Source organism: Balaenoptera ricei, chromosome 6 (assembly GCF_028023285.1).
Source record: "Balaenoptera ricei isolate mBalRic1 chromosome 6, mBalRic1.hap2, whole genome shotgun sequence".
Lineage (NCBI taxonomy): Eukaryota > Metazoa > Chordata > Mammalia > Artiodactyla > Balaenopteridae > Balaenoptera > Balaenoptera ricei.
Window position 1 is genome coordinate 29151167 of NC_082644.1, and position 27119 is coordinate 29178285.

Below are 27119 nucleotides of genomic sequence, written 5' to 3' on the forward strand. Positions count from 1 at the left end.
GAATAAACTTGGATAAACTGCATAAAGTTCCTTTAGGAGATTTTTGAGAAGAAAAAAATGAAGTCAATATTATAGCATGTTCTTATTTAGAATACACAGATTTCAGCAATCTTGATTTTATATGAGAAATATTAGGTCACTTGTAATTCTAGGAAATATCAATTTAATATTGATGGAAACAAATTCAGCTAATATGAATAGTCAAACCCAATTTGACTGTAAAGATGTAAAGCTTCAAGAACTTTACATTTTTATCTAATGGCATCAATTTTCTTGAATAGGTATATGAATACATGTACGTGTCTGTGGTTTACCCCTTAAAAAAAAATCCATCAGTTCTGAAAAATTATACATTCAGGCATTTCCAGTAATTTGTGTTTCTCTGTATAAAAAGGTAAGGTGTATGACCTCAGAGGGGATACTTTGTTAAATGTATTATCTGGAACCCAATCCCAGACTTCAAAATGGGAATGCTAGAGGAACCAGACTAGAAATTTCAAAAGTAAACTCCAGGAGCACTTAGTCCAATATTGAGTGATGATACTAGCCCATTACTATCTCTACAATAACCAACACTTCCATTAGGGAGCTCACAGAAAACACTGGCAAACAGGTGGTAACATGCTCAGGAATCATGGTTTTCAAAGATTCAAGGTCTGCATCTCTATGCTTTGGCCCACCTGTCCCTAGAAACGCCTGGATCCCTCCTAACTTCTCTGCTCATTCCTCTTAATATTCTTCATAGACTTCTTTCTTCTATTTATTGCAAAGTCTTTTCTAAGAAATATTTTACTACTTTTCATAAATTAATAGAAAACAAAATAAATACATAAACTGCATAAGTAAAAAATATGTAAAAGAGAAAACATGAAATGTGCAATAAGTTCTAGTCAATTAATTAACATTTGTTATGTGTTGAATCAGTGAAGTACTTTAAAATCATAAAATGCCTTAAAGTTTGAATTATTTGGCTTTGGGGGGTTATACAGTGGGTCAAATTTATATATATGCACACACATACAATCAAAAATTATGTATAGACTATTCTCTTACTACCTTTATGTATCAGGTAGATGAATTGATCAGCTGCTATGTATAAAGTTCTTGGTGGAAGCTGTGATATTTGAGACATTTCTAATTCTTCATGAACATTCTAGAAGCGCAATGACTTATGGGCAAAATAAGAAACTAGGGGTGTAAGACAGACCACCTTCTTTAAAACTTCCAAATACTACAACACAGACCAAGGAAATTTTAACCATACAATCAGGGAGTCTAACATGATTTTCCTCACTAGATCATACACAAAATATTCCAAAAAGCTAAAACTACTATATATGAAGAATCATTGCCCTCATTATATTCATCCACATTTCATACTATCCACATTTTACATCATAATCATCTAAACTAAAGTGAACTAATATGTTCTCCAGCATTTACCAAGGCAAAGGAAATGTCAATAAAGACTCGGGGATGCTGGCTTTTAACAGAAAACACATATAGATAATCCTTCAGAAGGAATATTGATAAATTGTGCTGTCTAAAGCATGCTTTAGAAATGGGTCTGAAATCAGGTGGTAATATCTAGGGATATTTAGTGAAATGTACACTATATGCAATCAGAGTAGCAACAACCATGAAAAAAAAACCCTCATCAGTTGATTGCCACTCTTAAAATAATTAATTTAAATTTGCAAAGAGAGTAGTTTAAATATAAAAGATAAGCTTTGTACTTACCATTTTATAATGATGGCTTATAATATTCTGAGTTATTAGTTTTTTAATTAAATATAATGGAAATAAGTTCATCTTAAGCTTCAGGATTTTCCCTTCTAATGTTTATAAACTTCCCAGTGCCACCATATTGATAGCACTGGAGGCCTGAATCATAAAGATACTCTACACATGCAAATTAGAAACACAACACACAAGCCCCTCGGGCCTCTTTAAACTAATTAAATATGGCTTATTTAGTTTTTACAATTTTAGGGAAACCACTGGAAAGTTTAGATGTTAAGCTGATATTAGAATAACCACCAGACCGAAAATGGGTAATTTGATAACTGATCTCATTGAAATCTGGTTTCAATGAGAATATATTTTTACTGAGGTGCTAAAAATGATTATGAATGATGCTTTGAGGAGTAAGTATCTGGCCACAAAATGCTTTTTCCTGGGAAAAGACCATGAAGGTGGACAATTAATGGACATGCCTTCCCATCCTGAGCTCACTGAATTTCTTCACCTGTGTTCTTACTCTTCCCTGCCAATCTATTTGATCACTTACTAGGTTCCCAAATTTGATCCTTAAGGACACAGTAAAGTTCAAGCTAGACTTTAACTCTGATCTTAGAAATGTCAAAGAAAGGGAGGAAAACACTCAATTCCTTAGTAGTATCTCCAGAATTTACAGCAGTGCGTTTACATGGGACACAGTTAATTTTAACTTTTACTTTCTGAATTCATCTTTTATTTAAAAAATCTATCCCTTAAAACAGTAGCAAAACAAAAGCAGAAATAGAGACACAGACGTAGAGAACAAATGTATGGATACCAAGGGGGAAAGGGGTGGGGTGGGAGGAATTAGGAGACTGGGATTGACATATATACATTATTGATACTATGTATAAAATAGACAACTGATGGGAACATACTGTATAGCACAGGGAGCTCTACCTAATGCACTGTGGTGACCTAAGTGGGAGGGAAGTCCAAAAGGGAGGGGATATCTGTATGGGTACGGCTGATTCATTTTGTTGTGCAGTGGAGGCTAACACAACATTGTCAAGCAACCATACTCCAATAAAAGTTAATCAAAAAAAGTAGCAAAGCATTTGAATTTGAAGTGTATGTATTCACTTATTTAATCCACTGAATTAGTATTTGTGCAATAGAAGAGGTAATTCACTCGACAACATTCAAGTAGCAAAAATGGACCTTTCCAAAAAGTAAGTCATTAACTCCCTTCCCACTAATAAGAAGGGAATCTTTATTTTCAGTAGCAGCCTTCACCTGGTCTCCTCCCAGGCCAAGTCCTGGGAATGGAGTCATTTTCCCATGACATCCTTTGGCAGCTTCACATCTTGCAAACATCAGGCTTCCCCAGTGGCTGCAGCACTGGCTCCTTCTTGTGTTGTTGTAGTTATTCATGACCAGCGCACTTGACTAGTCACCCTTCTGTCGCCGGTCCTAAAACTAAAAAGGGATGATAACCCTGGAAAAAATCTAGACTCCAATAATTCCCTTCTCATAAATCTTATTGATGATCATTTGCTTGCAATCAATAGGGAAGGAAGATATCAAAACAAACCAAACAATGGATCATAAGCAAGAAGAAAGCTAGCAGAGGAATACTAGCAGATATGATGAACCTGCTGCTTTCTTCAGTTTCATTAAACTCAATATCATTAAGTTTTGACCTATAAGAAGGAATATGAACTAAAAATGAAAATAATTCTCTCTGGGAAAGAATCAGCGTGGATTGACAAGAAGACAGCTGCAGACTCACCGTCTCTGCGATTAAGGCTTGCGAAGCCAGGGCCGTGGCTGCTGGACCGCTCTGAGGAGCTGCTGAAGGAAGCCCGGGCCAGGGCAGACGCCAGAGGAGCGTCACCGCTATCTGGGGGGAAACACCACGTGCGGGTTAATACACTGATTAAAGCTTTCCTGTCCTCTCTTCCTCTCTTCTTCCTTCCCTTTTACTTTCCTTTCCTTCCTATTTCCCTGCCACCCTCCCTTCTCTTCTTCTTTAATTTCCTTTCTTTTTAGTTAACAGGCTAGGAAAATGCTAGAGCCTGTTCCAAACATCAGTCTTGATCAGAGGTGTGTTAGTAAACGTTGAACAACAGGCTCTTAAGGAAAATTAAAAACCCTGATTGGTAGCATTTGCCACTTTCCATGGTGTAAATACTCGTACCATGGCCAATTCAAAGCTAGCAGCGTGATGTCACTGACCAGGAAGTTGGAAAAAGAATCATTATATAGTATTTTCACCACGCAGACACAAGGTATGTAAATAACCTCAAGAGCACTGATAACAGCAAGATGACATAAAGTAGGAAGTGGTGAGTTTTCAGAATGTATTACTTTTGTTTTAATATGATTTAATTAATTATGTTTATGTAATTTAATTTTTAATAATGATTGTATTTTCATGCAAAATTCATGAAAAGTTAATGATTGGCTCTTGCTAGCTGCTAAAAATTGGTTCTAGCATGTCACTCCTAAGTGGGAAAATATTCAAAGTATTTCCTTGAAAATCAGAAAGAACACTTTCACAGACACCACTGTTTCTATTGAACATTGCACTGAAAGTCCTATCAGTACGTAAGAGAAAATTTAAAAATTATAAGCACAAAATTGGATAAAAAAGAGCAACCGTTATCGTTTCCAGATGATACGATTATGGAGGTAGAAATTCTGAAAGTCATTGGCTAGCTTAACAATTCATTATACAAAAGCTGATAGTATTTCTAAACTTATCCATAGTTAGAAATTAAATAGAATAGCAAATACTAACAAAACATATAAAGTATCTAAGAATGAATCTTACAGAATTTGCAGGACATTTATGGAGATTATTATAAAAATTGTATTGAAAGACATTAAAGAAAAACTACATAAATTCAGACTACAATGATTGCAAATAGGAAGACTACTTTTAAGGTACCGGTTTTCCCTAGCTGATCTAAAGATTCATTAGAAGTTCAATCAAAGCTCAGGAGGGTTTTTCACGGAACTTGAAGCAGTGAATCACACAGCTCAGGGGTTCTTAACATGTGGTACAAATATGATATAGGGGGTCTGTTGAGATGAATAGAAAAAAATTACATCTTTATTTTCACTAACCTCTAGCTAAAATTTAGCATATTCTTCAGTCACAAATGTAGACAAACCAGACTATATTCACCAGTGCCCGTGCATATGTTACCAACATAAGTTACAGATATTTTAATAGCAATCGTTGTCACAGACATCTAGAAATATTGTTTATGGTTCCCTTTACTTCAAAATAACAGTATTTATTAAAGTCACCACTAGATCTTGTTTTTGAATGCACTAATAACTAAGAAGACACTATGTTACAATTTCTAGTACATTGATATCAGCATTTCAATATAACTATTTACTTTGTAACCCTATGTATACATTTTATGCATTTACAAGCATTGCTGTGAGAAGGGGTCAGGCTTCAGCAAAGTGCCCGAAGGGTCCTTGGCACAAGGAAGAGCAAAGAAGCTCCCGTTGTGAGTGTGTGCACTGCAAGTACAAAGCTGTTGAGACATTACTGGGGCATTATTAGCCATTCAGAAAATTCCAGAAGATTGGGATCACCCACAATCCACAGTCAGCTGTGCTAACTCGAATGTTAACGTGACAATTTCTCAGGGGACAATTTCTCTGCCTGTTGAGCAGACCAGGCCTGCATCATTCCCCCTTTAGGTAAAGGGGTCCCAGGGATCTAAGTAACCTGCTCAAAGTCACAGAGCTGGTGGAGGGTAAGTGAAGATTATCTCCATCAACTGTTTAGCTTGGGAAGCCTGCTCCTTTCCCAGCCTCCCCCACCACCCCCCCAGCACGGCTTCCTTTCTGAGTCTCCCCAGACGCTCCCCACTCAGTCCCCTCTGCTCACATCTTTCTCATCTCACCGTATTGGGGTCTCTCCTTTCTGGGTTGGAAACAGTGAGGACCAAGTGTAGATTCTGGAGCCAGACAGGGTGTGGGCATGACATTTACCAAGCTGCCTACTCTTGGGAAGTCACTGGCCCTCCCTAAGCCTCAGTTACCTCATCTGTACAATGAGGATGTCACACAACTGAATCACACAACTGGACAAAGGGGAATCACACAATTCATAGGGTTTCTATGAGGATTAATAGTGTTTGCTTTTATTATTTTCAGTATGGTAAGACAAGTCATCACATAAGCTTCTTCAAAATATTCTATAAGGACGTTTTCCCTATAGAGAGTTATAGAAGGCAGCATGCAACGTTCCAAGCCATATTCTCATTTTTTATTCTTTCCTCAAAAGAAGGCATATGAATCTTAGTTTTAAAAAAAAAAAAAAAGAGTAAGATGTACTGGCACTTATGAAGTCATCTTTGTCTTTGAGAAACAATTTTAAAAGTGATCATTTTCTTTACAACCCTAATTGATTGTTCCAATTCACTTCCACACAGTCAAATTTGAGAATGCACGTGATCAAAAAACGTGACCATGTCCAATAAGGTACTTGGAAAAGAGCAGCTCTGTGTTTGGACAGTGTTTTCTGTACATTCACTGTGTTTTTAACTAAATTACATTCAAGTAAGGTGAAGTCTCAGATGCCACCCAAAAATCTCCTTAACCATTGTTTTCAATCTGAAATGTCTATATTTTATACTACGATTCCTGGAGCCAAAATTGTTAAGACACAACTTAATTTTCTTTTTCTGGAATCATTAAAAAATATTTGATTTCCACTGAATATTATTCTTATCAATAGTCTGATACATACTATTTCTATCCAAAAAAAAAAGATGAATCCTGAAATGCTTCAAAGCTACAACAATTATTCATAAATAATTGTTTTTAACAAACGAGATGGCAAAACAACTGAAAAGTACAACTATTTACCACTTAGGGAGAAAATGAGGTGAGTACAAGTAATAATCTTGTAAGAATTAACAAATGAAAATAGACAGATAATATTACAGTTCAATAGGCTAAAGCAAGTTTATTTCTCTTCATAATAACACTCATATTAATAAGAAATTATTCTATGAAATAATCTCAGTTTTGAAATGCACTTATTCCTTCAAAAGTGCAAATGTACTCAGAAGCTCAAATGTTCTCAGAAAAGCTTAGGAACTCTAAAGGGAAACTGAGGATCCATTGTAACGTGTCTTATAGAAAATACAGACACACCGTAATTGTTCATGATTTATGTATGATTCAGATCAGAGTGCTCGGAACATCCTTGTGTGCATGCTTCTATAATACGTTCTTATGTATTAAATGAGCAAACACTGTCTCAGTAGTTGTACCTATTGTAACATCATTTTAATCAATGGCCTATTGTTTGTCCTGCCAACAGAACAGCTTTATACTGAAATTATTAAACAATATTTCAGCTTCTGTTTTTAAAAATTATATATATATTCTTTTCTCCAGGTAAAATCTTAGAAATTTGGAACTTCCCATAGCTGGGGAAAACATAATCCTCTCAATCTAAGTGACACTATCTGAGTGTTTTCCAGACCCTTGACCTCCTCCTAAAACTACTTAAATCTACCCCCTCCATAAATAAAAAACAGTCCCAGACAAACCTCTGGATTACTACAGCTCCTTGGTGATGCATGCTCTTAGTTTCTTCAGAACTTTCAAATCCAGTTTGTACACAACTGTATATAAATGGCATCTTTTCAATATGCATTATGTTCTAAAGTAGACTAAAAATTCCTCAGCAAAGAAAATGTCACTTTACTGAATTCACTGATGAGCTCTAGTAGTTATCTGGTAGCACCTTTAGGATTTTCTATGTCTAATATCATATCATCTGCAAACAGTGACAGTTTTACTTCTTTCTTTTCCAATTTAGATTCCTTTTCTTTTTCTTCTCTGTTTGCCACAGCTAGGACTTCCAAAACTATGTTGAATAAAAGTGGTGAGAGTAGACATCCTTGTCTTGCTCCTGATCTTACAGGACATGCTTTTAGATTTTCACTGTTGAGTATGATGTTAGCTGTAGGTTACTTGTATATGGTCTATATTATTTTGAAATATGTTCCCTCTAGGACCCTTTCTGGAGAGTCTTTATTCATAAATAGGTGTTGAATTTTGTCAAAAGCTTTTTCTGCATCTATTGAGATGATCATATGGTTTTTATTCTTTAACTTGTGGTGGTGTATCACAGCCATTGATTTGCAGATACTGAAAAATCCTTGCATCCCTAGGATAAATCCCACTTGATCATAGTGTATGAACCTTTTAATGTATTGTTAGATTTGGATTGCTAGTATTTTGTTGAGGACAGATGAATGGATAAAGAAGATGTGCTACCTATATACAATGGGATATTACTCAGCCATTAAAAAGAATGAAATAATGCCATTTGCAGCAACATGGATGGACCTGGAGATTATCATAGTAAGTGAAATAAGTCAGACGGAGAAAGACAAATATCTATTAAAAAATTTGAAACAATAATTCAAATAATTATTTTAATAATATAATAATAACCTTCCAAAACAGAAAGCACAAAGTCCAGAGGGCTTCCCTGGTGAATTCTGCCAAACATTTAAGGAAGAAATCATGCCATGTCTCCATAATCCTTTTTAGAAGATAGAAACAGAGGAATACTTTTTAACTTATTCTATGAGGCTAATAGTACCATAATACCAAAACCAATCACAGATATTACAAGAAATGAAACCTACAGACCAATATTTCTCATGAACACAGATGCAAAATCCTCAACAAAATATTAGCCATCAAATCCAACAATGTATAAGAAGAATTACCGGGAATTCCCTGGCAGTCCAGTGGTTAGGGCTCCATGCTTCCACTGCAGGGGGCCCGGGTTCAATCCCTGGTGAGGGAACTAGGATCCCACAAGCCACACGGTGTGGCCAAAAACAAAATAATAAAGTAAAATAAAATAAAAATTTTAACAGATTTTTAAAAAATAGAAGAAGAATTACATACTGAAACAAGTGGAATTTGTCCCAGATATTCAGGGCTGGTTCAACATTCAAAAATCAGTTTATGTAATCCATCACATCCACAAGCTAACAAAGAAAAATCACATGGTACTATCGATAGATGAAGAAAAGCATCTGACAAAATGCAACACCCATCCATGGTAAAAACTCTTGGTAAACTAGGAATAGAGTTGAACTTTCACAAATTGATAAAGAATATCTACCGAAAACTTACAGCTAACACCACACTTAATGGTGAGAAACTGGAAACTTTCCCCACTAAGATCAAGACTAGGCAAAGATTTTCCCTCTCACCACTCCTTTTCTACATCCTACTAGAAGTCTTAGTTAATGCAATTAGACAAGAAAAGGAAATAGAAGGGATACAGATTAGGAAAGAAATGTCTTTGTTATGGATGACAAGATCATCTATGCAAAAACTCCTGGAACTAATAACTGGTTATAGCAAGATCACAGGATACAAGGTTAAAATACAAAAGTCAATTGTTTTTCTATATACCAGCAATGATCAAGTGGAATTAGGAATCTGAAACACTATGCTATTTACATTAGCACCTAAAAAATATAAAATACTTAGGTATAAATCTAACAAAATATGCATGAGATCTATATGAGGAAAACTACAAAACTCTGAGGAATTAATCGAGGAAGAACTAAATAAATGGAGAGATACTCCATGTTCATGGACAATACTCAATATTGTCAAGATTTCAGTTTTTCCCAATTTGATCTATAGATTCAAGGCAATCTCAATCAAAATTCAAGCAAGTTATTTTGTGGATATCAACAAACTGATTCTAAAGTTTATGTGGTGAAGCAAAAGACCCAGAATAGCCAAAACAATATTGAAGAAGAACAGAGTGGTAGGAATGACACTACCTGATTTCAAGACTTACCATAAAGGTACAGTAATTAAGACAGTGTATTGGCAAAAGAACTGGCAAATAGATCAGTGAAACAGAACAGAGAGCCCTGAAGTAGACCTACACAAATATAATCAATTGACCTTTGACAAAGTAGCGAAGGCAATACAATAGAGCAAAGATAGTCTTTTCAATAAGTGGTAATGGAACAAAGGGACTTCCATAAGCAAAAACATGAATCTAGACACAGACTTTTTACCCCTCACAAAAATTAATTCAAAATGGTTCACAGATCTAACTGTAAAGCACAAAACTATAAAACTCCTTGAAGAGAACATAGGAGAAAATCTAGATGAACTTGTGTTCTGCAAAGACTTTGTAGATACAAAGCCACGATCCATGAAGAAAAGAACTGATAAGATGGACCTTATTAAAATTAAAAATTTCTGCCCTGCAAAAGACAGTCAAGAGAATGAAAACACAAGCCATAGGATGGGAGAAAATATTTGCAAAATACACATCGAACAAATGACTTTGATCCAAAATATGCAAAGAACTCAAACTTACCAATAAGAAAAACAAACAACTCCAATTAAAAAATGGTCCTAAGCTGACTTTAACAGACACTTCACTGAAGAAGATACACAGATGAGAAAGAAGCATATGAAAAGATGCTCCACATCATATGTCTTCAGAGAAATGCACATTAAAACAACAATGAGATACCACTACACTCCTATGAAAATGGTCAAAATCTGGAACGCTAATGACACCAAATGCTGGCAAGGATGTAGAGCAACAGGAACTCTCATTGGTGGTGGGAATGCAAAATGGTGCAGCCTTTTTGGAAGACTGTTTGGCCGGTTCTTACAAAACTAAACATATTCCTACATGCAATCCAAAATCTGTTCCTTGGTATTTACCCAAAGGGGTTGAAAACTTATGTCTACACAAAAACAGGCACAAAAATGTTTATAGCAGCTTTAGTCATTAAACGCCAACACTTGGAAGCAACCAAGACACCTTTAGTAGGGAATGGATAAACAAACTGTGGTACATCCATATAGTGGAACATTAGTAATAAAAAGAAATGATCCATCAAGCCATGAAAAGACACAGAAGAAACCCAAATGCATATTACTAAGTGAAAGAAGCCAGTCTTTAAAGGCTACATACCATACGATTCTAGCTATATGATATTCTGGAAAAAACAGAAGTGTGAAGCCAGTAAAATGATCCGTGGTTGCCAGTGTTTAGATGGGAGAGAGGAATGAATAAGAGGAACACAAGGGATTTTAAGAGCAGTGAAACTATTCTGTACAATAATATAATGCTGGATACATGTCATTATACATTTGTCCAAACCCACAGAATGTACAACACCGAGACGGAAACATCAACTATGGACTTGGGCTGACTATCATGTGTCAGCACAGGTTCACCAATTGTAAACTAAAAAAAGTATCAACACCACTCTGGAGAAGGATGCTGGTAATGGCAGAGGCTAAGCATGTGTGAGGGAAGGGGGTATATGGGAAATCTCTGTACTTTCTGCTCAATTTTACATAAACCTAAAACTGCTCAAAAAGTAAAGTTTATTTTTAAAAAAGGGCAGGGGGGCTTTCTCTTTATCAACTACCCTGAGTATTCACTTAAAAATAAGTGCTATGATTTAAATAACTTACTGAGAAAGAAGAGAAACTTTCAGGGTTTTTTTTCCCCAGTTATACATCCTGGAGCCCATTTATAAAACTGAGTTCTATCCCTTCATGGTTTTAAAATTGTGCAAGGGTGTGTGACTCTACCAGCCTTCAGAGGAATCAAATATCTGGAGGGAGAATGGCTGTAGTTTTTCATGGCGTGTCCTGCTTCAGCACCCTAAGCAGACAAGGATTTAGATCTGTTTTAAAGGTCAATTTTAATTATCCCAATTATTATTCACTCATGACTGCTGAAAAATTATATTCGACAAAAGGAACAGATTCCCAGTGGTGGGAGTGTTTCTAAAATTATAACTTGTGCCAGTTTAATGAATCATACTGCTTCTCATAGAGGAACAGCACTTTTTTTTTTTTTTAAAGAACCACTATTTATCTTTATTTCTTCAGCTTCCATCACAGTGCCTGGCACATGGTAAGCATTTGATAAATGTTTGCTGAATTAAATTGATCACAAGTCCGAGAGCAACTTTCTTAAATCTCCATACCTAAGTTATATTTCAACCCTGACATATATTGAGCTTAAAACATTGAAACAGCCAAGTTCATCCTAACAGAAAAATCATGCGGTCTTAATTTCCAGGCTGGGTGTGGGGTAGGTATGTGATAGTGGGACCCAGGAAAATATAGATAGAGAAGAGGGGTTCTCACTAATAGGAAGGGACTGCCAATTAAGTATTCATTTCAGAAGGCATTCTCATTCCTGCTTAAACAGGGCATGTCAGTAAAATTCAGCAATCCAACACACTCAGATATTTTTCAAAAATAATTCACAAATGGAAAGATGAGAACATGTCTGTGTTAGAAGTAACATCTCTAGATTTATCAAGATTGTATAATTTTGTGCAATGAAATTCAGGGGAGAAATAGACACAGCAGTTTTTCAGACACTGATACCCAAGGGGCAATTCCCCATCCCTGCCCCTGAAATTCTGATTTAGTGAGAGGATTTATTTGTGTACTTAAGGCAGACACATTCTGTTCTTCAGAGAAGGAAATGTACAACACTCGGGACAGGAGCTGAGAGATCTCTGCAGTGGATGAAAACCTCAACTGTGCCAGGAGAGACCCTCAACGTGGCCACCAGGAGTGTGCACTAAATTGCAGTTTTCATATGAGTAGCCCTGGTATCTGTATTAGGTTCTGTGGTTATTACACCAGAATTGGAGAGTTGGGCAGTGTAAAAGACATACTTTCAAAAATCTGAAGCCCTATCACGCTAGTGCCCAGAAAGATGCACTTGGGAAACTCAGCTGTTGACTCATATTAGTATTGATATTACTTTAAATATTTAGTTTAAAAAGACTTTCACTATCCATAGCTCATTAACTGGAAAACTTCCTTGCTTGTATATAAATCTGAAATATCCATTTAAGGGGCAAAGTCTAATATTCCACACAACTTACTCAAATTGTTGAAATAGTCACAGAGCAATGAAATATGCAGTTTTGGGGTAACGTCAGTATCATGATAGTGTGAATCGTTCCTTTTTTCTCTCTCTCCTTTGATTTACAACTATTAGGACGTCCATAACCAGAAAAAAAAAAAAAAAAGCACCTATCCACAGCATACAACGACATCCAAGAGATCCATCCACCTGTGCATCCAAAGTGGGTGGACTGGACCATGGAGTAGGTAGCAGGGATTGAGGTAAGTGGCTGCAGAGCTGGTGGCAGGAGGCTGTGACAGCACAGAAGGCGGCTGCTGTTCTGGCAGCGAGCCAGCACCACCTTTCTGGCAGAGGAGCTGGAGGATGAAGGCAGTGACTGGAAGTCTGCCCAGCCACGTGTGTTACAGCTGGCGGGACCAGTTGCTCTCTCTGAGGAGAGACTGCAGTGAATGGGCAGAGGGAAAGGAAAGGTAAGTAGACAGACAAAGAGAACGGAAGTAAAATGTCTCCTGCTGTCTGCCCCTGGAGGCAAGGGGACCAGCCACCCAAGGACCCCCGGGACACCGCCCCCATCCCAACTTGAGGATACCTCTACCAGGCCATGGACACCCACAAAGCCCCAAGTGCTAAGTACACACACCTCCCCCCTGCGCCCACATTCTGCCACCACGCGTTGTTTTTGTTGTTGTTGTTTTTGTTTTGTTTTGTTTTAACTGTGTGGGTTCCCAATCTTAGAAGCCGCTAGTTAACGCTGGTAAGAGAAACCAAAAACTTGTGCCATAGCGCCACCTTCTGGAAAGGAAGGCTCCTAACTGCCAACCTGTTGCATTCTTAGGATCAAAGTAAACAAAGTCTTACCTAAATAAAAATGGTGTTCCATTTTTTATTTAGGGAATCATGGTAATAGGGTATCGCAAAAAAAAGCAAGACAATTTTCCAGTAGCCAAACCCAAAGGTATGGAATATTGTGATCTAACTGATAAAGAGTTTTAAATAGCTGTTATGAAGAAATTGAATAGAAAACTCATAAAGGCAATGCAATGATATTAGGAATGAAAATAACAAGCAGAAGGAATACTTTACCAAAGAGATTAAAATTCTAAAAAAGAATCAGACAGATTTCGGGAGCTGAAGAACTCAATAAATGAGATAAAGAATGCATTACAATGCACTGGAAATAGAGCAAATCAGGTAGAAGAGGAATTAGCAAGCTCAAGGATAGAAATATAGAAATAATTCAGGTGGAAGAAAAGAGAGAGCTAAGATTTTTAAAAAGTGAAGCCTATGAGAAATATCTGATTCTACTGGAAAGGGAAACGTAAGAATAATGGGCATCCCAGAAGGAGAAGAGAGTGGGAAGGGGACAGAGTTTATTTAAAGAAATAATAGCTGAGAAATTCCCAAATCTGGGGAAGGGATGAATATACAGATCCACGAAGCTAACAGAATATCTTGTTATCTCATCACAGAAAGACCTCCAAAACACATTTTAATGAAGCTGTCAAAATTCAATTATAAAGAAGCAAGTTTAAAGGCAGCCAGGGGGAAAAAAAAAAAAAAAAGACAGCAACCTACAGAGGTACCCCCATTAGGCTACAGTAGATTTCTCAGCAGAAACTTTGAAGGTCAGGAGATAGATAGTGGAATGACATATTCATAATATTGAAAGAGAAAAATTTCCATCTAAGAATATGTGGCAGTTATCCTTCAGATATAAAGGAGAATTAAAGCCTTTTCCAGACAAACTAAAGCTGAGGGAGTATACCACCACTAGACCTGCCTTATGAGAAATGTTGAAAGGAGCTCTTCAAGCTGAAACAAAAAGACAAAAGTACACAAAACTCTGATTAAGATGATAAATACTCATAATTAGAATACTGTAAATCTTTTCTAGAACAGTATATTAAATTCTTAAGTATAATATAATGGTTAAAGGAAAAGAACATTAAAAATAGCTATAGATACTACAACTTGGTAATGAAATCACAGCATAGAGATCATTTCTAACATTAAAAATAGAAAAGGGGAAGAGTAAGCAGATGAAACCTTTATAGGTGAATGAAGATAAACTGGCATCAGCAGGAAAGGGGCTATTTTACCTGTAGGATGTTTTATGTAAACTTCATGGTAACCACAAGCAAAAATCTAGAGCAGAAACATAAACATAAAAAAGGGGAGAGTGAGCAAATCACCATGGAAAACCACCAACTTATAAGGGCAGACAGAAAGAGAAGAAAAAAGGAACAACAGAGAGACAAAATAAGCAGAAGGCAAAAGATAAAATGGCAATAGTAAATTCTTACATATCAATAATCACCCCTAAATGTAAGCAGATTGAACTCACCGATCAAAAGGCACATAGTGGGTGGATGGCTGAAAAAACAAGGTCCAACTCTATGCTCTCTACAGAAGACTCATTTCAGCTCTAAAGGCACATAGGCTCAAAGTGAAAGGATGGAAGATGATATTCCAAGCAAATAGAAATGAAAAGAAGGTGGGTATAGCCATCCTTGTATCAGACAAAACACACTTCAAGCCAAAAAAGGTAAGAAGAGACAAAGAAGGTCAGTACAGGGGTCACTACATCAAGAAGATATAACAATAATAAATATCTACGTTCCCAAAACCTGATCACTGAAATATACAAGTATGTAATAATAGATATTAAGGAACAAATAGACAACAATGCAGTCATTGCAGGAATTTCAATACCCCACTATCAGCAATGGATAGATTGTCTTAACAGAAAATCAACAAAGAAACGTTGGACTTGAACCACACCTTAGAACAAATGGATTTAATAGACACATATAGAATATTCCATCCAACAGTAGCAGAACACACATTCTTCTCAAGTGCACATAGAACATTCAGGCTGGATCATATGATATAGGTCACAAAACAAATCTTAGCAAACTTAAGAAGACTGAAATCATATCAGCTATCTTCTGTGACCACAACTGGTATGAAACTAGAAGTCCACAACAAGAGGAAGATGAGAAGATCTACAAACATGTGGAAAGTAAACCCACGTCTAAACAACCATTGTGTCAAAGAAGAAATCAAAAAGGAAATAAAAAATATCTCAAAACAAATGAAAATGAAAACACAACATATCAAATATCATGGCATGCAGCAAAAGCAGATCTGGGTGGAAAGTTTATAGCAATAAATACATTAAGATGTTAGAAAAATCTCAAGTAAACAACCTAACTTTATACCTCAAGGAACTAGAAAAAGAAGAAAAAATTAAGCCCAAAGTTAGCAGAACTAAGGAAATAGTAAGTATCAGAATGCAAATAAATGAAATAGAAACCAGAAAAACAATAGAAAGGATCAAGGAAACTACAAAATGCTTCTTCAAAAAGATAAACAACATTGACAAACCTTTAGTTAGACTCAGGAAAAAAAAGAAGAGTCAAATAAATAAAATTAGAGATGAAAAGAGAAGACATTACAACTGATACTACAGAAATACATAGAATCATAAGAGACTACTATGAACAATTATATGCCAATGGATTATACAACCTAAAAGAAATGGATACATTTCTAGAAACACACAACCTACCATGACTGAATCAGGAAGAAATAGAAAGTAGGAACAGACCAATAATGAGTAAAGACACTGTATCAGTCATTTAAAAATTCCCAACACAGAAAACTCCAGGACCAGAAAACTCCCCTGGATAATTCTATCAAACATTGAAAGAAGTAATACCAATCCTCCTCAAACTCTTTCAAAATATTGAGCGGGAGAAAACACTTCCAAACTTGTTCTATGAGGCCAGCATTACCTTGATACCAAAGCCACATAAGGATACCACAAGAAAAGCAAACTATAGACCAATATCCCTGATGAACATAGGTGCAAAAATTCTCAACAAAATATTAGCAAACCAAATTCAAGAACACATTAATAGCGTTATATACGATGACCAAGCGGAATTTATGCCTAGGATGAAAGGATGGGTCAACTTATGCAAATCAATAAATCCAACACATCACATCAATAAAAGAAAAAATAAAAATCACATGATCTTTTCAATAGAGAAAGAAAAAGCATTTAACATAAAACAACATCCTTTCATAATAAAAACCCTTAACAGACTGGGTATAGAAGGAACATACTTCAACATAAAGGCCATGTATAACAAACACAAGGGTAACATTATACCTGATGGAGAGAAATGGAAAGTGTTTCCTCTGAGACCAGGAACAAGGCAAGGATGCCCAGTCTCACTATTCTTCTTCAATATAGTACTGGAAGTCCTAGCTAGAGCAATTATGCAAGACAAAGAAAGAAAATAGATCCAAATCAGAAATGAAAGAGTAAAACTGTCAGTATTTGCTGATGATATGATTGAATATATAGAAAATCCCAAAGAATCAGCCAAAAAACTATTGAAATTAATCAACAATTTCAGTAAATTGGCAGGATACAAAGTCAACATACAGAACTCAATTTCATTCCTCTACACTAAGGATAAAGCATCTGAGAAAGAAATAAAGAAAACCATCCCTTTCACAATAGCATCAAAAACAATAAAATACTTAGGAATAAATTTAACCAAGGAAGTGGAAGATCTGTACAATTAGAACTGCAAAACTGCTGAAAGAAATCAAGGACACCAACAAATGGAAAGACACAAACAAAATCAAAGAAATTGAAGACACAAACAAATGTTCATGGATCCAAAGAGTTAATATTGTTAAAATATCAATAGTTCTAAAGCCATCAACAAATTGAACATAGTCCTCACCAAAATACCAAAGGCATTCTTCACAGAAATAGAAGAAACAATCCTAAAATGTGTGTGGAACCACAAAAGACCTCAAACAGCCAAAGCAATCTGGAGAGAAAAGAGCAAAGCCAGAGATACCACACTTCTGGATTTCAAGCTATACCACAAAACCATAGTAGAAAAACAGTATTGTACTTGGGGGGAAAAAAGACAAATTGACCAACGGAAAAGAATAGAGAGCCCAGAATTAAACCCTGGCATATAAGGTCAACTAGTATTCAACAAGGAAGCCAAGAATACCCGGTGGAGAAAGGACAGCCTCTTCAACAAATGGTGCTGCAAAAATTGGAGAAACATATGCAGAACACTGAAAGTAGACCCCTATCTCACACCACTCACAATAATTAACTCAAAATGGGTCAAAGACTTAAACATAAGACCTGATGCCATAAGAATCCTAAAAGAAAATGTTAGGGGAGAAGTTTATTGATATTGGTCTTGGCAATCATTTGGTGGGCATGATGCCAAAAGAACAAACAATAAAAGAAAATAATCAAAACATGGGACTACATCAAACTCAAGAGCTTCTGCACATCAAAAGAATAAATTAATTAACAAAATGAAAAGACACCCTACAGAATGGGAGAAAAATTTTGCAAACCATTTATCGAATAAGTGATTAATATCCAAAATATATAAGGAACTCAGTCACCTCAATAACAAACAACAATCTGGTTAAAAGATGGGAAGAAGAAGTAAATCATCATTTCTCCGAAAAGGACATCAAAATGGCCAAGAGACACATGAAAAGATGCTCAACATCACTAATCCTAAGTGGACTGCAAATCAAAATCACAGTGAAACATTACCTCACACCTGTGAGAATGGCTATCATCTAGAAGACAAGGACCAACAGATGCTGGTGAAGATGTGGGAATGTAAATTAGTCTAACAACTATAGAAAGCAAGATGGAAGCGCCTCAAAAAATTAAAAGTAGATCTATCATATACTCCAGGTATTCCACTTCTGGGTATACAACCAAAGAAAATGAAAATAGGATTTTGACAAAATATACGCACTCCCATGTTTATCACAGCATTACTCACAATAGCCAAGATACGGAAACAACCCAAAAGACCATCAGTGGATGAATGGGTAAAAAAATATGTGGAATACATACACCATGGAATGTTATTCAGCCATGAGAAAGGAAGAGATCCTCCCATTTGCTACAACATTATGCTAAGAGAGTAAGTCAGACAGAGAAAGACAAGTACTGTATGATGTCACTTACATGTGAAATCTAAAAGTTAAACCTGTGAAAAACAGAATAAAACGGTGGTTACCAGGGACAGGGACAAGAGGGATGGTCTTTAAGGGTACAAACTTGTAAGAACTGGTAAATGAGCCATGAAGATCTAATGAACAGTATAATAAATAGACAGTAATACTGTACTATAATTATATAACGTGATCATGTGTATTATAATTATATAATGTGATATTACTTCAGCAATCACATTAACAATATGTAAATGTATCAAAGTCAAATACTGTATACCTTAAACATATGCAATGTTACAAGTCAAATTTACTCAATAAAAAAGTGTGCAATTTTATATTTTTCTGTTCATACATTGTTCACGTGAATTACCAAATTACTGTAATTGCCAAAATCACATAATTTTCTTCTACAAATGTTGCTGCTATGTAAGTTGCTTCATGGAGCAAGGACCTAATAAATTTTTTTTTTTTTAATTTATTTTTGGCTATGTTGGGTCTTCGTTTCCGTGCGAGGGCTTTCTCTAGTTGCGGCAAGCGGGGGCCACTCTTCATCGTGGTGCACAGGCCTCTCACTATCGCGGCCTCTCTTGTTGCGGAGCACAGGCTCCAGACGCGCAGCCTCAGTAGTTGTGGCTCACAGGCTTTGTTGCTCCACGGCATGTGGGATCCTCCCAGAGCAGGGCTCGAACCCGTGTCCCCTGCATTGGCAGGCAGATTCTCAACCACTGCGCCACCAGGGAAGCCCCCTAATAAATATTTTTTGAGTGAATAATTTATTTTGAAACTTTAGAGATTTTTTTTTATCCTTCAATTTTCTCCACTAAAAATTGGAGACAAAATTATGTATTTCTTTCTGTATTATATGATTGTAGAAGAGTTAAAAACTGCTGCACAAATTTTTTAAAAACCTGTGATGAACGTGAAAGGGTTAGATGTTCCTTTATATTTACAGGTGTGCTTCTTCTAAAAGTCCATGTAACTTTAAAAACTTACAAAATTTAACAAAAAAATAACACCTATACTATAATATTTGATCCATAAATACTATAACAATTGTTAAAATTTTAGGACAAGATTTAAGTTACACAAGAAATTTTTACACTATGTTTGGTAATTTGGGCATTTTCATTGGAAAAAATTTAAAATAAAATAACCAACATACTCCAAAGCTAAAGATTCACTGCTTTGTGGTAGAATGAGAAAAGAGAATACACATCATTGCAAAGAAATGTGTATTTGGTGCTTTAAATAATCAACTGGGAGTTTCAAAAAGCTTGTCTAACTAGGATAAAACTCCATTCATACGCTGTCTTGCAATTTGGAAATACTTTCCTTTTGTCCATCCATCCCTCCTCCTCCCACCCTCTCCTTCTTCCTTGTCTTCCTCCTTTCCTCTCTTCCTTCTTTTCTCCAAGATATTCAACAGGGGACAGTTGTCAAAAAGATATTCATAGCTAAAGGCAGCAAGTAGAATCAATCCATTCAAAGCACAAGTACCTGTTAATGATCCCTCCATAAAATACCCCTTTTCTCATTTTGCCAGAGGGGAAAAAAAACAAGACAGTAACTTCTTTGTAGAGTTCCAAGAATATACACAAAATATATAGGGGAAAAAGGAAAATTTTATATTTTAGAATTTGGATCCAAATGACACCTAAAGTTTTAAAACAATTAATTCCTGGTAAATATTTTCAGCTTTAATCTACTGAGGTACACTATTACAATATAGCATTGCTGTTTAATGTAATGTTTACCTAAAAATTATTTAATTATTAATAGCAACAGTTCACTGAAAACTTGGGTCTCTGACCAAAAAGTTTCCATAAAACAATCATTATATTTAATTGTTCATGTTTATTCAAAAATACAGGCCACTGCTGTTACAAGAGTAGAAAACCCAATCATTTTAGGAAGTGTGTGTGTGTGTGTGTGTGTGTGCATGCACACGCATGCGTGCACGCACATATTGAACAAGTAAATAAAAAATTAGATTACTCTTGAATAAAGCAGGGCATTCTCAGGTATCTCATTAGATACATATATAAAGATAAAATAACTATTTGGACGTGAAAACAAAGACTATTACAAGAGACAAAGAAGGACACTACATAATGATCAAGGAATCAATCCAAGAAGAAGATATAAAAATTGTAAATATTTATGCACCCAACATAGGAGCACCTCAATACATAAGGCAAATGCTAACAGCCATAAAAGGGGAAATCAACAGTAACACAATCATAGTAGGGGACTTTAACACCCCTCTTTCACCAACGGACAGACCATCCAAAATGAAAATAAATAAGGAAACACAAGCTTTAAATGATACACTAAACAAGATGGACTTAATTGATATTTATAGGACATTCCATCCAAAAACAACAGAATACACTTTCTTCTCAAGTGCTCATGGAGCATTCTCCAGGATAGATCATATCTTGGGTCACAAATCAAGCCTTGGTAAATTTAGAGAAAATTGAAATCATATCAAGTATCTTTTCCGACCACAACGCTATGAGACTAGATATCAATTACAGGAAAAAATCTGTAAGAAATACAAACACATGGAAGCTAAACAATACACTACTTAATAACCAAGAGATCACTGAAAAAATCAAGGAAGAAATCAAAAAATACCTAGAAACAAATGACAATGAAAACACGATCACCAAAAACCTATGGGATGCAGCAAAAGCAGTCCTAGAGGGAAGTTTATAGCAATACAATGCTACCTCAAGAAACAAGAAACACCTCAAATAAAAAACCTAACCTTACACCTAAAGCAATTACAGAAAGAAAAACAAAAAAACCCCCAAAGTTAGCAGAAGGAAAGAAATCATAAAGATCAGATCAGAAATAAATGAAAAAGAAAGGAAGGAAACAATAGCAAAGATCAATAAAACTAAAAGCTGGTTCTTTGAGAAGATAAACAAAATTGATAAACCATTAGCCAGACTCATCAAGAAAAAAAGGGAGAAGACTCAAACCAACAGAATTAGAAATGAAAAAGGAGAAGTAACAACTGACAATGCAGAAATACAAAGGATCATGAGAGATTACTGCAAGCAACTCTATGCCAATAAAATGGACAACCTGGAAGAAATGGACAAACTCTTATTAAAGCACAACCTTCCAAGGATGAACCAGGAAGAAATAGAAAATATAAACAAACCAAACACAAGCATTGAAATTGACACTGTGATTAAAAATCTTCCAACAAACAAAAGCCCAGGACCAGATGGCTTCACAGGGGAATTCCATCAAACATTTAGAGAAGAGCTAACACCTATCCTTCTCAAACTCTTCCAAAATATAGCAGAGGGAGGAACACTCCCAAACTCATTCTACGAGGCCACCATCATCCTGATACCAAAACCAGACAAAGATGTCACAAAGAAAGAAAACTACAGGCCAATATCACTGATGAACATAGATGCAAAAATCCTCAACAAAATACCAGCAAACAGAATCCAACAGCACATTAAAAGGATCCTAAACCACGATCAAGTGGGGTTAATCCCAGGAATGAAAGGATTCTTCAATATACGCAAATCAAACAATGTGATACACCATACTAACAAATTGAAGGATAAAAACCATATAATCATCTCAATAGATGCAGAAAAAGCTTTCAACAAAATTCAACACCCATTTATGATAAAAACCCTCCAGAAAGTAGGCATAGAGGGAACCTACCTCAACATAATAAAGGTCATATATGACAAACCCACAGCCAACATCTTTCTCAATGATGAAAAACTGAAACCATTCCCTCTAAGATCAGGAACAAGACAAGGGTGCCCACTCTCACCACTATTATTCAACATAGCTTTGGAAGTTATAGCCACAGCAATCAGAGAAGAAAAAGAAATAAAACGAATCTGAATCGGAAAAGAAGCAGTAAAGCTGTCCCTGTTTGCAGGTAACATGATACTATACATAGAGAATCCTAAAGATGCTCCCAGAAAACTACTAGAGCTATTCAATGAATTTGGTCAAGTAGCACAATACAAAATTAATGCACAGAAATCTCTTGCATTCCTATACACTAATGAGGAAAAATCTGAAAGAGAAATTAAGGAAACACTCCCATTTACCACTGCAAAAAAAAGAATAAAATACCTAGCAATAAACCTACCTAGGGAGACAAAAGACCTATATGCAGAAAACTATAAGACACTGTTGAAAGAAATTAAAGATGATACAAATAGATGGAGCGACATACTATGTTCTTGGATTGGAAGAATCAACATTGTGAAAATGACTATACTACCCAAAGCAGTCTACAGATTCAATGCAATCCCTATCAAACTACCACTGGCATTTTTCACAGATGTAGAACAAAAAATTTCACAATTTGTATGGAAACACAAAAGACCCCAAATAGCCAAAGCAATCTCGAGAAAGAAAAACGGAGGTGGAGGAATCAGGCTCCCTGACTTCAGACTATACTACAAAGCTACAGTAATCAAGACAGTATGGTACTGGCACAAAAACAGAAATATAGATCAATGGAACAGGATAGAAAGCCTAGAGATAAACCCAAGCACATACGGTCACCTTATTTTTGATAAAGTTGGCAAGAATATACAATGGAGAAAAGACAGCCTCTTCAATAAGTGGTGCCGGGAAAACTGGACAGTTACGTGGAAAAGAATGAAATTAGAACACTCCCTAACACCATACACAAAAATAAACTCAAAATGGATTAAAGACCTAAATGTAAGGCCAGACACTATCAAACTCTTAGAGGAAAACATAGGCAGAACACTCTATGACATAAATCACAGCAAGATCCTTTTTGACCCACCTCCTAGAGAAATGGAAATAAAACAAAAATAAACAAGTGGGACCTAATGAAACATAAAAGCTTTTGCACAGCAAAGGAAACCATAAGCAAGACGAAAAGACAACCCTCAGAATGGGAGAAAGTATTTGCAAATGAAGCAACTGACAAAGGATTAATCTCCACAATTTACAAGCAGCTCATGCAGCTCAATATCAAAAAAACAAACAACCCAATCCAAAAATCGGCAGAAGACCTAAACAGACATTTCTCCAAAGAAGATATACAGATGGCCATGAAACACATGAAAGAATGCTGAACATCATTAATCATTAGAGAAATGCAAATCAAAACTACAATGAGATATCATCTCACACCAGTCAGAATGGCCATCATAAAAAAATCTACAAACAATAAATGCTGGAGAGGGTGTGGAGAAAAGGGAACACTCTTGCAATGTAAATTGACACAGCCACTATGGAGAACAGTATGGAGGTTCCTTAAAAAACGAAAAACAGATCTACCATATGACCCAGCAATCCCACTACTGGACATATACCCTGAGAAAACCATAATTCAAAAAGAGTCATGTACCACAATGTTCATTGCAGCTCTATTTACAATAGCCAGGACATGGAAGCAACCTAAGTGTCCATCGACAGATGAATGGATAAAGAAGATGTGGCACATATATACAATGGAATATTATTCAGCCTAAAAAAGAAACGAAATTGAGGTATTTGTAGTGAGGTGGATGGACCTAGAGTCTGTCATACAGAGTGAAGTAAGTCAGAAAAAGAAAAACAAATACCGTATGCTAACACATTTATATGGAATCTAAAAAAAAAAAAAAAAAAAAGAATGGTCATGAAGAACCTAGGGGCAAGACGGGAAAAAAGACGCAGACCTACTAGAGAATGGACTTGAGGATACGGGGAGGGGGAAGGGCAAGCTGGGACAATGTGAGAGAGTGGCGTGGACATATATACACTACCAAATGTAAAACCGATAGCTGGTGGGAAGCAGCCGCATAGCACAGGGAGATCAGCTCAGTGCTTTGTGACCACCTAGAGGAGTAGGATAGGGAGGGTGGGAGGGAGGGAGACGCAAGAGGGAAGAGATATGGGGGATATGGGGATATATGTATACGTATAGCTGATTCACTTTGTTATAAAGCAGAAGCTAACACACCATTGTAAAGCAATTATACTCTAAAAAAGATGATTAAAAAAATGTCCATATTTGCAAAAAAAAAAAAAAAAGATAAAATAGCTATTTGGTATTATTTTCACAAGGTACAACTAAACATTTCTTTAAAAATTTTTCTGAAGAGGGTGTTTTTTTCTCTTTCTGTACAAAACTTCCAAACTGTGCTGGTGTACAGCACTCATGTCAAATAGAAGGTGAAACATTTTAATTCCACAGCAAGTGGAAATTAAAAATTCACAGAATTTGTTGAATTATACCAGGTATGGAAATGGCCTCCTCTTTCTTAAACCTGACTATATGTATATTATACATAAGACTACATATAAGCATTATATAAGATTCTAGAACTTAAAATTAGTTTATAAAAGATACAAATCTGTTAACCTAAAAGGAACTCCAGATTTTTATAGAAAATTCATGATAAGATCCAATTTCATTCTATTTAAAAATCTGAGAAATCAACAAATATTTTAATCACTTACAGGAAAATGTTTCAGTTATTTATCAGCAACAATAATTGGTGAAAGTTTCTATGTATAATAATAGTAAGATGTTAAGGACATGAATTATATTGTGTCACCCAAATCCACCCAGTGGTGCTACTCATCATCCTTAACAGTTTTCACAGGTCTGCTTCCGCAAGCCAACAGTAGTCTATAAAAAAAATAGATTGGGTAAAAAAACCCCCATGCTTAAACAGCCTCATACACCTATTCTAAAGTACAAACAAACTTTCACTGTTTAACCAAGAATATTCTCACTATCAGATGAAAGAACAATGAATGAAAAAACATGCAATCATATTAAAATATGAAACAGAAAACAGGACTTTTTCTGAGGAGGAAAATCAGTTTCATGATTTTGAAAAGCACACAAAATATCACATTTAATTTATTTTCTACTGATCATCCTTCTATTTATAACGCAGTACTTTATCTCAGTTTTTAAACAATGTCCATGGTTAAATTCTACTTATGTCTCAAAGAACATTAGCAAGATTTTAGTCTCCCTCTTCATCCTCTCCACTCATGTTTTACGATGGTTTAAATAATAGTTTCTCTTAAAAGAGTTATTTTCCTTCAGAACTTATACTTGTTTCTATATTTCTTTTTGCTTCTTGTATTACACCTCTGCTGAAGTTAAACTAGCTCTCATTCCATTATAGCAAATAAGTTTATATCATCATTATTTTTGGTGGTTTAAAATGTGACCATGTTTCTAGGTATTTTTTTTTAAATTATTGTTTTCCATTCATCTAACTCAGCACAATATGAGCTTTTATAAGTGAGATACATTATTGCTTTTCAGTTTTAAGAAATTTTATTTTTATGTTATTAATTCTTTTAAATTTATTGAAACTGGTTTTATGGTTAAGTAAAAATGTCAATATTCCACATGTAATTGAAAAGCCTGCATAATATTTTCTAACTGTTATATATATATCCTTAAAATCAAAGTTGGAAATAATTTATTCAAATCTCTATATCCTTATCACTTCATTTTATTTTATTTTATGCTTATTTGTCTCTTTTTCTCAGTTATTTTCTCCTCCCCTCTCTTCTTGCTTTCTGTTGAACAGACTGAAATCTACCCCCATCCCATTCCATTTTTCCTACTGGTTTGAAATGTATATGTCTTATTACTCTTCTTTAAGTGGTCATCCTTAAAATTTTACACTGCATTCTGCTGAACAATTTAACAAAGCCTAAAATTAAACAAAATAACGCAGGGACCTTAGAATGCTTTAAGTCTGGTAAGCCTTTTCCAACTATATTTTCAATTGTTCACTTAGATTTATCCTGTCTTCTTCCTTTGAATTCCATCAACTTCATAAAGATGTTGTTGTACAAACAGCTTTATTACCGTTCAAATATGTGATTCTACCTGAGGACCTGCCATTTGTTTCTAGCTACTAGATTATAAGTACTCATAACTGCCCTCTGTAATAATTTTCTTTCTTGCTAAGTATATCCATTAACACTTCTTTAGTGAAGGTTAATTGGCCTTAAATGCTCTTTGATTTTATATTTCTGTGAATGGCTTTATCGTACCTTCATTCTTCAAAGAGAAAGAAAGAGAAAGTCAATGAGTCTACAATTCTTGGTTGGTAATTATTCCCTCTCAGAACTTGAACAGTTCTTGTCTCTGATTTTGTTTGTTTATTTGTTATACTTATCTTTTATCTGCTTTTAACATCTCTTGATTCTGGTGTTCTACAGTTCCAATATAAAGTGTTGTTTTGGGTGGGAATTTATTTTCCTTTGTATCACTAGGGATTTGAGAGGTTTCCTGAATCTAAACATTGGTGACTCTCTTCAATTCTGGGCAATTCCCATAGATTATCTCTTAAGTATTTCTTTTTCCCACATGCTCTTCCTTCTAGAACTCAGATCAGATACAAAAATCAGTCACTTTACC

The 27119-nt window shown here is 35.5% G+C and overlaps 1 protein-coding gene across 6 annotated transcripts in view; it reads right to left on the reverse strand.

Moving 5' to 3' along the window:
* LOC132366923 (contactin-associated protein-like 3) overlaps positions 1 to 27119 on the reverse strand; it is a 164108-nt gene that overhangs the window by 56377 nt on the left and 80612 nt on the right. For 4 of the 6 annotated variants that reach the window (XR_009503605.1, XM_059924372.1, XM_059924373.1 and 1 more), the window contains exon 3: positions 3512 to 3622. Coding sequence is in view for 5 of the 6 variants with exons in the window: in XM_059924372.1 (XP_059780355.1) it covers positions 3512 to 3622 (111 nt within the window). In the remaining variant the exon portion in view is untranslated. Of the gene's footprint in view, positions 1 to 2906; positions 3199 to 3511; positions 3623 to 27119 lie in introns of those variants that run through there. The other 2 variants (XM_059924375.1, XM_059924376.1) reach the window with 2 other exon arrangements.